At 36.8% G+C, this 17,570-nt stretch overlaps 1 protein-coding gene across 1 annotated transcript in view; it reads left to right on the top strand.

Annotated features, from left to right (window-relative positions):
* Positions 1–17,570, top strand: part of LOC150100948 (glutamate receptor ionotropic, kainate 2-like) — a 369,413-nt gene that overhangs the window by 278,145 nt on the left and 73,698 nt on the right. The window contains exon 11 of the mRNA XM_090401147.1: positions 11,213–11,574. Within this exon, the coding sequence (XP_090257273.1) occupies positions 11,213–11,574 (362 nt within the window). The remainder of the gene's footprint in view (positions 1–11,212; positions 11,575–17,570) is intronic.

Raw genomic sequence — 17,570 nt, 5'->3', positions numbered from 1 at the left:
ACATGTTCTGAATTCAAAGGAAATAGGTTTAAAAAACCAATTCAGATTATTTAATACAAATATTAAATAATTTCTACTTATTATCCGAATTATTGTTCGAATTATCCGAAACATGGACAATAACAATTAGGAAAAAACTGTAAAGCTTTGTAAATAAATGTTTAAGAAGAATTGTACAATAAAAAATGGCCTGAAGAGATATCCAACTAAACATTATGGCAAAGAACTTAACACATACCAATAATGTATCATGTCAGTCAGAAAAAATGGAGTTAGATAGGGCATGTATCAAGAAAACCTGAAAAAGATAAAGTCAAACAAGCATAGGATGGAATCTGCAAGGAAAGAGGTAGACCAAAGATGAGCTGGTGGAGGGGAGTAGAAGAAGAAGAAGAACTCGGAAAGATTAAAAAGAACTGAACATAGATGGAGAGAGAGAGAGAGAGGCACAAAACAGAGTTATATGGAAATCCATGGTCAAGGCCCTATACTCCCAGTGGAGTAAAGAGGAATACGTAAGTAATCTTCCTGAAAGGACCTGACATTAGCATAATTTTTATAACTCAATGGCAGAAGGAAAATCTTTATTATACTTCTTCAAGGTCTGTAGTTGATTTCAGCCGTCTACTTATGAACTCTGTAGACAACTTTCTCTCTTGTTTTCTCTCTTTCTCTCTCTCTCTCTCTCTCTCTCTCTCACACTCTCTCAGCATTCATAAGTAAGTCATCTTCTTGTGTTGTTAAAAACACTGTAGATTTTAAAAACGAGATCAGTAGGATTTCATCTTGGATTTGCTGACATAATGATCAGTTTAGATAGTTTGTTTTCCCTGTTTATTACCAGCATACTTTTAAAAACTGGGGCTTCTCTGTCACAAGATTTTTCTTCTAACATCATCCAACTCTTTAATTTTGTCGTTCATTGTAGCTTTTTTTTTATTTGATAAGTTTGACCATCAAATAGAAGGCACAGCAATAGGAAATCCTCTTCCTTTAATGCTTGCTAATTATATTATGGAGTGTTTTGAGGAGCAGCAGCATCACCATGATATTTTTTCTAGGCCAATGGTTTGTTTAAATATATTGATATCTATTTGGGCAGTTCCACGTAAGAACTCTATACCCAAGGATACATGCCACTTTGAAATGGAAAACAACACCAGTTTTCTTCCATCCCCCCCCCCCCAAGATGGAAGAATTTACTTTTCCATCTGTCAGAAACATTCATACATGCCATCATATTTAATGGCTGCAGTAAGTCCTTTATCAACAAAGTCATAAGTAGTTACAGGATTAGTCTTCTTCTTCTCAGAAAGGATATATTATAATTTTAGTCTGGTTTGGTTATGATTGAGTGCAGTGTGTTTGCATTTTGAAGTTAATCAATTTGAAGCAACTTTTTCATAATAACAGTTAACAGAGAAAATGTGGTGGTAAAAAAACATTCATCTGGACACATGGGAAGAAAGTTGAGCGGTATGGAATTTTACCAAGATAATTCATTACCAGGAATGTAATATGTATGTGTAGGCAAATGTGTTTGTTGAGAGATTAAGTAAAAGAAGTGACAGAGAGTGAGGGTCAGTAGAAAGTGTAATATGTTAATGGACTGTGCAATTTGAATAAAAGTCTGGAACCAGAAGTGAAGAATATAGGATAAAAGGCAGTGATGGATGTAAGACTAAGAATGATAGCCAGAAGAGTTAGCATGAGAATAATATATGGAGAATGTGATCATGAATACAGAAATGATTTAAAAAAAAAAGAAAAAACCAGGCGTAATTATGGAAATGGAAGTGTGTCTGACTGACAAAGCAATAGCAGAAGCTATTGCTGGAATGGAAGAGTTGAAGCATGGAATCATTAAAATGAGGAATGAAGTGAAGCATGTACAGAATGAAATTATAGGTATGGTGGATATGAACTATAGATGACTGCGAAAGAATAAAAAGGAAGGTAGCAGAGAGAAAGAAGTAGTGAATGATTCAAGAATAGCACGATATGGAGATTCAATCATAAAATTGTGGTGGATGAGAGAGAGGCTGCACAAGGTATGTTTTCCAGGAGGAAGAATAAATAGGGTGATTGAGGTAATAGATATGAGAAGTAACAGTGCAAGGTAGATAGTGGTTGTGGTTAGGAATGATTTGTTGGGCATAAGAAAAATATGCGCTAGGATATCAGTAGATTATTAAAGAGTGTGAGGATAACAGTGTGTTAGGAAGAGTAGTTTGCGTAGTAATGATGAGTTGCAGCAGACAGCAAAGCACTTGGATGGAATGTTAGTGGTCCTTAGCAGTGATGGACAAAATCATTCAGATGATTTTGGAGTTAGTCATTTGGGAAGGTTGCTGCTGGAAGAAAGTATAATCAATGATGCAAAAACAAGGTATCGGTGGAAGTCTAAGATAATGCAAATGAGCAGGAGAGGACTAAATGAGACTGATTTGACAAATAGGGAGATTATGGTAATAATTATTATTATGATTATTATGGGCAACTCCAAGGAGTCCTTAGACTCATCGAGGGAGGCCCTAACATCATGTCAAGAACAACGATTCGACATTCACACAGTATCTATCATACCTCGCCTTGAACTCATTCACAGTCATGGCACCCACAACAGACTCTGGCAGCTTATTCCACTCATTTACCACTCTCCAAGTAAAAAACCAGCTCTAACACCCTTGCTAACCACACTCTTTCCCAGCTTCCATGTATGGCCCCTAGTCCTCCCACCACCAGGCCTATTCTCAAAAATATCTTCTGAATTAATCTCATATCACACCTTTTCCGCCTATCAACCCACAAATCTTCAACCTGTTCTCATAAGGTTCATTCCATAGACCTGCTATTATCTTGGTCGCTTGTCTCTGGATCCTCTCCACATCCTCCCCATCAAGAAGAAACCCTGGTGCACAAATCTGGGCACAGTACTCTAGAGGGTCTTATCAAGGCTCATTACAGAGGAACAATAACCCGTTTGCTTGTTAAAGTATTTTTCAGCAACCAAGTGATTTGATGAGCTGATTTAGCCACTTTTGCAATGTGCCCCCCCCCCCCCCCCCCCCCAAACTTCAACTCCCTATCCACCAACACTCCCAATTCCCTGGCCTTGTCAATCTCCTGGAGTATGGTTATACCAATGTGATATACTACTGCTAATCTTTTCACCCCAAAATACATAACCTTACACTTTGCCACATTAAATTGACATCCATTCTCCTTAGCCCAGTCCTCCAAACTATCCAACTCATCTTGCAAAATTTTGACAGCCTGTGCACTCACTATTGCTCTACCCAACTTTGCATTATCAGCAAACAAATGAACACTTCCTCTCAGATCCTTTCCTATATCGTTAATGAACAAATTGAAAAGTAGTGGTCCAAGCACAGAACCTTTCCTATATCGTTAATGAACAAATTGAAAAGTAGTGGTCCAAGCACAGAACCCTGCAGCACACCACTAGTCAAAGGCTGTCTTTTGGACTCTACTCCTGAATAAACCACTCTCTCTCTCTCTCCATCAACCACCCTCCTATCCATCTCACCAACCCTATATCCATCTCCATCTGCTCCAGTTCCAGTTTACTGATTAGAGTTCCATGTCAAAGGCCTTGGCAAGGTCCAGTAGAACCACTGGACCTATAAAACATGAGCAAGTTACTGAGGCATGATCTACCTTCACAAAACCATGCTGTCGCCCATACAGTATCCCATTTTCATCTATGTATTTTTCTCTTGACTATTTTCTCCAAGACCTTGACAACGATTCCTGATATGCTGATCAGTCGGTAATTTACAACAGCATTCTTGGAACCTCCTTTATGCAGTGGAACTATTTTCCCCTCTTTCCACCTCCTCGGTACTAACCCTGACCCGAGACTCAAACAAAATGGTCAAGAGCACTGACAATTCTTTAGCCACTTCACATATGACACGAGCTGATATACCATCCAATCCCACAGATGTATTGACACTGAGGTTTTGTAATAGACTATTCACCTCCACTTCATTCACCACAATTCCTGTATAAGCGATTGGTTCATTCATTCCTGCAATGCCACCACCTGGATATTATTCTCTTGCAAAGTGCTCACTCAGTAATTCAACTATATCAACTGATTCGGTTACCTCCCTACCATCGGTATTCTTTAAAATCATTCTGCCATATACATTTTTTCTTTTACTTGGAACATATTTCAAAAAAACTGTTTGGGATTCTCTTTAGCCTGAATGGCTAATGTTCTTTCGTAATCCGCTTTTTCTTTTCTTACCACACTCGTTACCCTTCTGGCCTGTGCTTTATACGGTTCATGTGCCTGCCGGTCACCTTTCTCCTTAAATTCCTCCGCTGTTGTTTCTTTTTTTGCAGCTCAAGTTCAATGGTGTTATTCATCCATTTAACCCCTACTTGATTTATTATTCGGACTCTAGATATAAAGTCAGCCATTGCCTCACGCAAACACTTCTTAACTGCCTCCCATGCACTATCAACATCCAGCCCTTGCAGTTTTACATGCCATAGCACTGAACCAATCAAACTCCTAAGCTTGTCATACTTACCAGCCCAATAATTCCACATGTACCCTGTCTTAATTGTAAATTCCACACCTTTAGCCACCTCCCTAGTCAAGACCCTGTGATCACTCTCACCAATTGGTGTGTACATGGTTATATTCATTACAGCCAAATTCTCAGATGCAATTACTAGGTCAAGCACTCTCTGACCCCTAGTATTTTCCATTACATGCTGTCTCAGATAGTTATCCCTGAATAACTGCATAAAATTCAATTCCTTCCTCCCATGTGTCCTCTCCTCCTTTCAATCAATGTCACCACAGTTGAAATCTCCCATAATAATTACCCTCCTTCCACTCATTTCTTCTATTTGTTTATGCATACCATCTCCACTATCTATTCCATCACCTTTTCTATAGCAGCACCCAACTGTATATTTTGTTCTGCTAGTTTCATTCTCACACCAAATAGCCTCAAATGTGCTCTTTTCTCTATCCTGCAGTTCCACTTCTGTTCTCCTTGGCTGTAGCTCATCAGCCATCATCAATAACACTCTTCCCCCCATTTTATTCTCCTTGTCACTCCTAAACACGCCATACCCCCTCACATTCAATTCTACTAGCTATATCATCTTCTGTCAGCCATGTTTCACTAATGCCAATAACCTGTGGCCTGGAAGTGCCAACCGAAGTCAAAAATTCTTCCTTCTTGTTCCTAATACTTCTGGCATTAGTATACATTAGTATACACCAAATCCATTCAAATGTAAACCATCCATCTTATACAAATCATTTCGCCCATCAAACTCACTCCACACATCCACAAATTCTACACCACTCCTCCTGAATAATCCGCGCATAAAGTCATTAGCAATTTTGGCCCTCCTTCTATACTCTTCACTGTCATACCGTGGCAACAGATTCACCATCCTAACTCTCTCACTGTTCTCTTTTGCTACTTCAAGTAATTCTTTCAAATCCTCTCTCATAGCCATTTTATCTCCTTTCAAATCATTCGTTACTGCTACTACTATCAATTCTTTCATCCTCTGTTTTTGCATTTTAATTGACTCGCTTACATCCTTAACGTGCGCACCAGGTTGGTACGATTTTGTTAAACTCTCATCTATCACACCTCTTACTAAAGAATCTCCGTACAACACTCGCTCTTTCATTTTGTTTACACTCACTATCATACTTTTGCCGTTTATTAGTTGATACGCTCGGTAAACATTTTTGCTAACGCTCCAGCTGTCGATTTGCCCTGTGTATCGCTCCGCATAACTGTGCGATCTCACTCATTGCATCTGTCTCATCATTTTTATTATCCGTTAATTCATTCATTCGTTCTGTATGTTTACCTTCATTCTCACTTTCATCACCACTCTCACAACTGTCTGGTACTAAATCGCAAATATCACTATTCATACCTCGCATGTCACTATTTTCTACATTATCACTTTCAACAATGATATCACTCTCACGACCTGAAACACTCTTTAATTCCTCACATTCCTTACACTTTCTGCACACATTCACTCCACTATCGTTGTCTAACCAGATTCCAACCGCTCTCCTGAAAGCATACATTTCACAAACAGTACACTGAATAAAATCCTTTAAATTAAAAGTTTTGGACAAAGATGGTGACCTGGACGCCATTGTATTCATATTCCTCCTTATTGGCACCATGTGCACAAATAATCATATCTATCAAATTACTAATTGGAAACTCAGAAAACACACAAAAATCACCCAGGCATGCTAAGACATGAAAAATAATACTATATAAGATTCAAATAAAAATATAAAAATAATAAATAATACTATGTAAGATTCAAGCAAGTTTACCAATTATTACTTAAAATAACACTTATCTGTTCAGGAGCTCTCTACAAACACTACACACCATATAGCCCTCTAGTGGCCAAACCAGCAAAATAATGAGAAGGACATTGACATGAAGAAGCAAAGAGGTTATGGTTCCCCCCCCTGTATAAAGCTTTGATCAGGCCACATATGGATTATTGGGCACAGATTTGGTCGTCTGGTTTTTCAGGGGGATAAGAATGTGTTGGAGAAGGTCCAGAGAAGGTTTACTAAGTTTAGTGTCAAGTCTGTTGAAAATCAGATATGTGGAGGGAATGGAACTTAGAGCCTTGTGAATAGAGGATATGATCGAGACATACCGTATTTTTCTGTGTATAAGACGAACCGTACTTTTTCAAACCCAAAATTAAGAAATCAATATTTTAAACATAAAACAGAACACGTTTGATATTTTTTTAAATATTCAAAGTATATTTAGTAATTTGGTAATATTTTTAAGATTCATACTAAGAAATTATACATCACTCTCAGTTTCAGGCATATCGTTTTCTTCATCACTATTAGTTCCAGACATATCACTTTCTTCAACCTCTACTGCATCACTGTTGTCTTCTGAGTCACTGTCTATATGTATGAGATCATCCTCAGTTCCATCCATGGCATTGCTGATTCCACATTTCTTGAAGGCGTGTACCATATAGCCCTCTAGTGGCTTCATAATCACCCCTTGCTTGCTCCATTCCATGAGTTGAGAATCATTTGCATACCTCAGTAATGGTTAGTTTTTTTCACTCTTCCTGTTGGTGTAAAGTTATTACCTGCTTTTTTGCATCCATTTATTTCATTCTTCCTTCATCATAGCTTTGAAGGGCTTGTTGATAGAAATATCTAGTGGCTGTAGCTGACCTGTAAGTCACCAGGAATAACTGCTAGCTGTGTTTGCAAATCCAGTGCAACCCTTTTTATCTTTTCTGTTAAATGTGCTTGGAACTGATCAAACATAAGCAGAGCTGGCCTCTTTACGAGCCTTCCAGGTCTTCTGGACCATATCTTTGCAAACCAAATAGCCATGATCTCTTCATTCATCCAGCCTTTCTCATGAACTTGGACAAGAACGCCAGGTGGTATGCTTTCTTTAGGATATGTTTTCCTCTTAAAAATGACCATAGGAGGCAGTTTGGTACCATCTGCACATGAAAAGACACACACTGTATAGTGTGTCTTTTTATGACCACTTGTTTTGATTGCCACTGTTTTGACCCCTTTCATATCAACAGTTCTGTTGGAAGGCACATCAAAATTGAGAGGCACCTCACCCATGTTTGCAATCTGACTTGGTTCAAAAGCATATTTTTTCTAAAGTTTTATGATATAGGAATAAAACTGTTGGATTTTATCTTCATAAGCTGGTGGCATTTTCTGGGCTAACTTGGTTCATGTCCTTATGGCCAACCCTTCTCTCCTCATGAAGTTGAAGCACCATTTTGCCTTTCCTGTGAAATCAACAATGTTCATTTCTCTTGCAAACCTTTTTGACTCATATTAAATAAGCTTGGTTGACACATATCCCACTCTGGTACTGCTCCATAATCCAAGTCTTAAGCCTCTGCTTCAAGTTTGGCCATTTTGCTGGTTTTTCTTAAGGTCCTCTTCTTTTTTTTTTTTTTTTTTGGCATCTTGAGTAGTTCTTCCTGTTTACTCCACTGTCTAATCATGCACTCAGTGGTAGGAGGTCCAAACTGTTTCTCTGAAGCTTTATTTCCATGTTCTTTTGTGTAATTGATGACTTTTAACTTGAACTTTGAAGAATATGACAATTGTTTTTTATTTTCAGACATTTTTATGGGCTAGTGCTCAAAATATTGTTAATGCATTAACTTATCCTGCTAACATGTTGCAGATGTATGAATGCTTTCAGAGTTCTGATTGGTTTATTCAGAATCAGATGTTAATGATGTCGATCAACAGAGTTAACAGAGGCTAGTGATTGGCAGAATCCTGTTTGTGGAGACAAGCTACCGGTTTCGCCACAGCAACCGCGGATCTCTCAGCCAGTTATCCCCTGTGTATAAGATGATCCCCAATTTTTGGTCTAAAAATTTTAGAAAAAAGTATCGTCTTATACACGGAAAAATACAGTAAGTTGGTGAGGAGTTGTTACCATGTTAATGTGGAAAAGATATTTCATAGAGTAGAGGAAGGCAAGGGTAGAACTAGAGGCCATCCATGAAAGCTGTATACGGAGAGTGTCAGCAGAGTTCTAATTAATTCCTTGAGTATGACTTTATGAGAGTCTTAAGCAGAGATAAAGATAAAAGTTATTCCCCTCTACCTCTGACCAGTACTTTTGTGTCAGTCATGGCTTTAGCTTGCTAACTACCATAAATTAATGCCCTTACCCTTTGTGGTCAGATACCCCTAGGTTTGTAGTTTGGGATTAGTGCATTCACAAATCAGCTTCTCTGTGTTAGAATCTATCTCAAACTTAAGTTTCCAAAATTTCTCACAATTCTTTTTCATGTCCTATCTGTAGTCTACTACAATTTACAAGTCATTTCTATTCATAAACACTTAGACATGACAAGCGTGAGCTCAGTTAATATTAATTAAGGTTCACTATGCATAACAGCCTGCTGACTTTGTATTAGGCACTTGAGTGTATCATAAACTCTATGATGTTAAGATTACTGAATAAGGAACAAGAGCACATTTACTTGAATTATCCAGGAGCTATTATACATTCTCCTAGATATTTACAACAAGCTGATATCTATAGATTTCATTCTTGCAAGACAACCCTTATTCGTTTCTTTTCTTTGTCTGAGCAATAATGTTCTTTTTCTTCTTCTTGTCTACCTGTTTTGTCCTTCTCCACCAGTTTCTTTATCTTGGTCGCCAATTTCCTTTTATCCTCAGAGTTCTTTTCTTGGGCTACGTGTATGACCTTGGCTGAATGTAATTGCCTTTTCCACTGATGAATTTCCTTCTTGCTTGTATTTCTCCTTACTGCCAAGCTCTCACTGACAACATGTGCAGACCTCCTTGTGAAATGCTTCAACAACCAGTAGTAGACCTTACATGGTGACAATCCCAGTGAAGAAAAAGACACTTTCCTTCCCAAAGTGAGCACTTTTATATCTCAATTCTTGCACCTAGTGCAAGAATTGAGATATAAATATAAATATAATATGAAATATAGATATCAATTATAATATATAAATATAAAATATAAATTTTTTATCTCAATTCTTGCACCAACTCATGTGACATCAATTTGAATTACACAAAATTTGGTAAACATTGATAATTCCTCATATATATTTTTTCTTCAGACAAAACTTGTAAAAACAAACCTGATACAACAAAATTCATGTGAGGTTTTACATAATAATAATAATAAAAATAAAAATTATGAGTATCATGAATCTGGGCAGTCTGGACTTGCATAACATGCTGCATCCTCTAAATATTTTATCTGCTCTGATGCAGGATTTGAATTTTCTTTCTTTGGAAAGAAAAGTCAAGTCCTTTCTTTCACAAGAGCAGATTTCTGGAAAAACTATAAAGTTGTGAGACATTATTATATCATCATAATCTTAACAGATCAAATGGACTACATTTATCCTCAATATGGGAAATAGTGCTCCATTACTCTTCTTGGATTTTCTTTAGCCTGACTGGCTGATCTTTTCTCACTTTAATAAGACAATAACTGTAACACATGCATCATTCAACTAACTAGGTGTTCTCTTTACTCTGGTTGTTGCATTATTACCTCAAAGAAGAATTATTAACTATATACGAATCATAGTTCCCTCCAATCAGAGTTTCCCCCCCCCTTAGAATATAGGATGATGCCTCACCCTTTTCCCCAAGTGTTAATTAAAAATTCTTGATTCAGTGCAAAAGGGTGAGGCATCATCCTATATTCTAGGGGGGGGGGAACTCTGATTGGAGGGAACTATGATTCGTATATAGTTAATAATTCTTAATTATTATATAGTTAATATAATAATTAAGGTTCACTATGCACAATATAGTTCACAATATAGTTAATAATTAATGAAAGATGGGTCATTAATTTAGTCCTATCTCTTTCACACTGTTTCTTAGTTTCTGCTAAAGTTTTTTCAACAGATTTAATGGTTGCTGTTCATCATCAGGATTGGCATTAGTAATTCTTCTCCTTCATAATATTGGATCTGACGTGCAGCAACAAGCTATCAGTTTGAACTATCCTTTTGAACTCATAGAACAGATTTTTCTTCCTTCTATTTCTTTCTCAATGTTGCTGCTATCCTTTGGAATACCTTTCCCATATTTAGTTGAATTAATTTTTCATATTTGTATCACCATTAAAAAAATAACAAAAAAGAACATACTAAATGTAACCTCAACTTATATAGGATTATGGAATTTATCAGCACCTCTCTTTTATTATTATTATTATTCAGGCCTCCATGGAGTCAAAAGACTCATCGTGGGAGGTCCTTTCTAAGAAACACAAGTCAATCAAGACTCATTGAGGGAGGTCCCTCCTAGGAAACACAAAGTCTATCATACCACTCCTTAAACGTATTGACCGTTCTTGCTCTCACCACTCTATCAGGCAATGCATTCCATAGTTCAACCACCCTCCATGCAAAGAAACCACTCCTCACCCAAATAAAAACTCCTCACCACTCCTAACTCATTTAGTTGAATAAAAAGTGAAGAAATTTGCCAGACCTAGTTTATTGAACTTAATTTTGTGTGCCTAATTTAGAATTCTAAATTTCAAATTCAAATTGGGTTTTTAACTCTGAAGATGTGCATGTATAAAAAACTTATTTTAATTAATCTCTTTAATTTTTTTTTATTTAGATTGCTCATATGGCTATAGTAGATTTAACTATTAATTCTGGCAGGGAGAGTGCAGTGGACTTTACTATGCCTTTCATGAATACTGGCATAAGTATTCTGTTTAAGAAACCTACCACAAAAGTAACATCACTGTTTTCCTTTTTGAGTCCATTTTCAACTGAAGTGTGGATCTGTGTCATGGTAGTGTTCATTGGTGTCAGTGTTGTACTTTTCACTGTGGGAAGACTAAGTCCTTATGAGTGGAATAATCCTCATCCTTGTCGCCAGGAAGATCAAATTCTACAGAATGACTTCAGTTTGTTGAATAGCATGTGGTTTACAATTGGCTCTTTGATGCAACAAGGATCTGACCTTGTTCCCACGTAAGAATTCATTTTAATTAAAAGAAATTTATCTCTCTCTCTCTCTCTCTCTCTCTCTCTATATATATATATATATGTATATTATTTTTTTATTAAAAATAACAATCTTGTATACAAAAGATCAACCAGCATTAAATTACACGGATTTCTCTGCATTTGGGCAGCGAGTTTACATAAACGTTGATTGTTAAGTATAATAATTATATATTGAAGAAAACAATAGTCAGTTACAGAATCATTGTTCATTTTTAATTATATTAATCCACTATATCAACAGGAAAGTCTATTTTATTTGACATGGGGGATGTTCTGCTGGCTTGAAAAGTGGACTGTGATGCTGTTGCCCAGCCCAGCCAGGAATTGATTCCTTTCATTCCAGTGTTGATGGAAGAAATCAAGGATCTTGTTTACCCTGTGATGATGATCATGAAGAAGATAGCTTCTCACTTTTGTTTGAATAGTGTAAGCAGGTAGACAGCTACTCCTCTTTCAGTGAAGGTCTTCTGCTATTTGTCCTTAAATCCAGATAGAATTTCTGTATTTTGGTAGGGGGTGTGGAGAGCATTGAACCATATTCTCCATTGCATGTCATCGTCATGTTTAGTGGCTCTACTCCAGTAGGTTAGATCTTAATTGTATCCATTGGATTAGGATTATATATACTTTGTGCATGTTGGATGAGTTGAGTGCCATACAAGGGTTGTTTTAAAAGTTTCATAAAAAAAAATAAGTTAAACACGTTTTTTTTTATGAAACTTTTTATGAAAAAATAAAGGAAAAAATCACCTTTATTTTTCAACATAGTCCCCATGGAGGTCTACACATTTGGTCCAGCGAGTTTCCAATTTTTTCATCCCATTTAAAAAGTAGGATTTGTCAAATTGTGCAAAATAGTCATTAACAGCCTTGATGACATCTTCGTTTGAAGAAATTTTTTCCCAACAAGCTAAAGTTTTAAGTTTGGGAACAAGAAATCACACGGGGCCAAGTCCGGAGAATACGGTGGATGTGGAACCAATTCGAACCTCAGTTTGTGCAATTTTGCCATTGCGATGGCCAATGTGTGGGATGGTGCATTGTCTTGATGAAAGAGCACTTTTTTGTGCACCAATCTTGGCCGTTTTTTTCTTCAGTTCTTCTTTTAAACAGTCCAACAATGACTCATAAGAAACTTCTGTTATTGTCTTACCCTTTTCCAAATAGTTTATCATGATAATTCCTTGGGAATCAGTTCTCTTTCACCAGGCATTGTCCACTATTTTTACTGCTCCTTGGACTCAGACATGTAGTGGTGGATCCAAGTTTCATCTTCAGTCATGAATCGACACAAAAAATCCTGCGAATTGAGACTAAACATCGCCAAACACTGTGTTGAAATGTCTTTTTGCATGTGTTTTTGATCGACAGTCAACAATCACCCATTGCTCACATAGCTTTTTCATGTGCAATTTTTCGTGCAGTATATTATACACACCCCATTCAGTTGAGATGCCTACAATCTCAGCAATCTCGTGCACTTTCATTCAGCAGCTTCCATAATGATACCATGGATTTTGTCAATCATTTCCTTCATAGTGACCTCAGTCGGACATCCGGAGCATGCTCCATCTTTGATGGACTTACGACACATTCAGACTCATTTATTCAAAAATAAATAGTCTTTAATGCTGGTGCAGAGTCGCCGTCTATTGGAAATTTACCAAACTTTTGCCCTTAAATCCATTATTGCCATTGATAATATTCATCTGTTCAACTTGGTTCTTGTATTCCATTGTTGCTAGGGATTCAGGGAAATGTCATGTGAGGTTTGAGGATAAGAGATCTTCAACTCACACCATACCAACATGCAGAAAAAAAAGCTGCTGAGACTCCTTATCATGCTGTTGTGGAAGTGAGGCTCCTTGAGTTTGTTAGAAAGTGTGGCTGCTTTCACTGTGTGTGTGTGTGTGTGTGTGTGTGTGTGTGTGTGTGTGTGTGTGTGTGTGTGTGTGTGTGTGTGTGTGTGTGTGTGTGTGTTGTAGGTCTAGACTTTTCCACCTTTGAAGGGCATCTCTGTAAAAGTGGTCTGATGTATTGGCACATATGCTGCTATCATTCTTAAGTGTGTCTGCACAATTCATTGTGGAAAAATTCATCACATGAAACATTAATTGCATTAAACTTGATGATTGCATGAAAAATTAATTGCAGGAAAATTCTTCAAAAAAATTTGAAATCCTATTGTGATGATATCCATGTATGAAAAACAAATTCAAAACAAGAAATATTTTATGCATTATTTATTTAATTCGATTTTATTTAGTTTTCTGAAATATTTTTATTCTGTATAAAGTTATTAATATTCTTTCTTACTTAGATACAACAGACTCTGTAGATGGAATATTCATTTTTACAAAACTGAAATAGGGTGGTTAGGGAGAAGAGATATAATACTTAAGAATATTTAGGGAGAATAGTTATTTCTAACTAATTTATAGTTAACTACAGTAAAACCCTGTTTTTATGTTCCCACAATTTACATTTTTCTGCCATTTATGTCATTTTCTATTGGTCCCGTCTTAAGGCCTATTCTTATTATATATTGTTTTCCCACCATTAACAACTTGATGTGGATGTTATTTCCCGTGATCTGCATTTTTTTCTTGGGTGGCAACACTGATTTTCGAAACAATTTCCTGTCATTCAAACCAATTTCTGCGGAAATCTGTGCATTTCTGTTCCAAGATGGCGTTGCTTTCGGCTGTAGTTTCATTTCTGCCATCATGGTGACTTGCACACTTGCAGCAGTGACATAGTGATGAGTGATACCGTGATTTTTCAATCACAGTACGAATTGATACCATGAAGTTTCATATCAGTAATTTTAAACTGTCAGTAGCTCGTGATACCCGTAACGTGTTGTGATGTGATTTCACATTCACACTTCTACCAAGTAACAGTTGTTACTCGTGAATATTAGATATCAGTGAATAAACCACAGTTCGTGAAATATCGTTTCACTAGCTTGCAGTGTTGGTGTTCGTAGTTGCAATTCAGAAGCACATGGTGAAAGACAGAAAATGTATTTCGATAGAAGAAAAGATGGCAATTGTGCGACGTGTAGATTGGCATGCCAGAACACGTGTGCAATTAGATCTTGGACTCTCCATGTCCACTTTGAACACGATAGTAAAAAACAGGTCAAGCATTGAACTCAATGCAAAGCAATCTGGTGCTATGTCAAAAAAAAATATATATATATATATCTGGACATCGATATACGATGAATTGGATAAACTTGTGGCGGAGTGGTTTGTTTCTAAGAGAGCATCGAGTATTCCAGTTGATGGTACTATACTCCGAGCGAAAGCCCTTGAATTTGCTGCAAGGTTTGGGATTAACGGTTTTACTGCATCAAATGGATGAACTGATCGTTTCAAGACTCATCAATATATTATTTATAATCAAGTGTGTGGAGTCAAGCATTGAACTTGCAGGGGAAACTCTAAACCAGTGGAAACATGAACTAAAGACTATTATTCAGGACTACGAACTGAAAAATATTTTCAATTTTAATGAAACTGGGCTCTTTTATAACATTCTGCCAAGTAAAACATTGTGTTTTAAAGGAGAGAAGTGTCACAATGGAAAACTCATCAAGCAGAGGGTAACTGTTTTGCTCATGGTCAATGCTGATGGATCAGAAAAATTACCTCCACTGGTAATTGGTAAATTTAAAAAGCCAAGGTGTTTTAATAACATGAAAAATCTGCCTACTAAGTATGATGCCAACAGCATAGCATGGATGACCAGCAGCATCTTCACATCCACCATGCATGCTCTGGATGCTAAAATGGGGACAAATCACTGCAAAAATACTACTACTGCTAGACAAGCGTCCTGCACACTCTGAAGATCTGTAGCTCAGAAACATTAGATTAGTGTTCCTTTTCCCTAATTGTACAAGGGAGCTTCAGCCATTAGATCTGGGCATCATCCCTGCATTTAAATAGAAATATAGAAAGATGCTTGTTGAAAAAGCTGTTTATGCGTGATAATGGTGTGGACCCAAACAAATGACCATATCAATCCTTGATCCATGCATTATGTGGCCAAAGCATGGTTGCATGTTACTCCTGAAACCATATCCAACTGTTTCCAGAAGGCAGGAGTTACATTTGTGAAATAGGAGGAATAACTACAGGAGGAAGAAGAAGAAGATATGTCAGAGACCAACAGCTGGTATGTGATGGATGAGTCTTCCTCATTTCAAAACTATGTTGATGTTGATGCTGGTGTGATCACATGAATGGTACTAAGTGTAGAAGACATCCTTTCCAACCACCTTGGTGAAGAAGAAGTGGTTGAAGAAGATTGTGATAAAGAACCTACCATCCCTACTAGTAAAGAAGCAATGGAAGCTATCTCTGTTTTGAGGCGGTATACTGCAAGTGCATCAGGAGATGATGGGGCATTTAATGCCTTATACACTGTGGAGAGGCACGTGGAACTTATAAGAGTGCAGAAAAAGCCAAAACAATCAAAATTAAAGATTTTTTTAAATAGATAAATGTAAGTAATTGTAAATTAATTTATTAAATTTTGTAATCTAGTATGTAGAGTCACATACTATCAGTAAGTTATCTTTTAGCCTTTTTTTTAATGTTTTTTACATTTCCCGCTATTTACACTTTTTTTCCATCACTTTCCACCTGGAAAGTGTAAAAAAGGGGGTTTTACTGTATTTACATGTTCCTATTAACTATTCTAACTATTTATAGTTAGAATAGTTAATAGGGAGAGTAGAGTAGTTATTAGGGAGAATAAAATATCTAAGAATAGTTAGGGAGAAAGGGTACCATATTTAAGAATATTTATTCTTCTAACCATTCACCATTTTTCTGCACACTTAGGCACCCATTCAATGTGATGTGTATATTTTTTTATCTGAACTAATTCAGAAGATGCTGTGTTTCAGTTATTGAATGCACGTGCATTTGGAACTCTGCTTTTCCTGCATAGTAAAGATATTTTGTAAACATATTTATCATTTACAGAGGTAGTTTAAGATCTTAGGTACACTTTTGAGTAATTATGTTAAAGAAAATGCTAATAAAATTACATAAATCCTATCATAATGATGTAAATCAAAATTGCCATCTGTGGCTGCAATACTAGTTTATGACACTAAGAAATTTTAAATTTTATATTTGTCTTCTTTACTGGAAAAAAAAATGTATAGATGTGTGCTTCCAAAATGAAAGACGTAATTAATTCTCTTGTGAGCTGTTCAAAAATAAACTGTAATCAGAAATATCATGTCATTAACAATTAACTGGATAGCATACCCTCTCCATCCAATGAGTTGTGGATTCGAAACTTGCAATGGGCTTGGATGTTTGTAATTCTCTTTAGTTGAGAAATGAGTTTCATCATCTCAATCATATCACCTCTTCTTCTTCTATCCATCACACTCTGTAGTTCACATTCCCTCAACCTGTCTTCATTACTAACACTGTACAGTCCTGAAACCATCTATGTTATCCACCTCTGCATCCTTTCCACAGTTAATTTATCCCCTTCAAATCCTGGGGACCAGATCTGAGAACAATAGTCTAAGTGGTCTGATCAGAGTCTTATACAACGGAATGATAACCATTTTATCTCTGCAGGTCAGTGTCCTTCTCATTATTGCAGCAATCCTCTGTGTTACCTTCACTACCTTTGCAATATGTCCCCTAAATTTCAGGTTTCTATCAATCATCAACCCCAGATCTCTTGTCCCCTCTACTTCCTCCAGTTTAACTCCTCCCATAGAGTATGCAGCATCCCATCGATGTGTCCCAAACCTCAAGACCTTACAATTTGCTGCATTAAACTGACACCCCATTCATTTGCCCTCATATCTAGCTTATTCAAATCCTCTTGCAAGGCTACCACATCTGCACTATTACTAATAACCCTTCCCAGCTTTGCATCATCTACAAACAACTGATTATCCCCTTGCAATCCACGGA

The sequence above is a fragment of the Typopeltis vanoorti genome, chromosome 12 (genome assembly GCF_054136105.1).
Source record: "Typopeltis vanoorti isolate ZY-2024b chromosome 12, IOZ_Tvanoo_1.0, whole genome shotgun sequence".
NCBI classification, from domain to species: Eukaryota; Metazoa; Arthropoda; class Arachnida; order Uropygi; family Thelyphonidae; genus Typopeltis; species Typopeltis vanoorti.
This window is presented reverse-complemented; position numbering and strand designations above follow the sequence as displayed.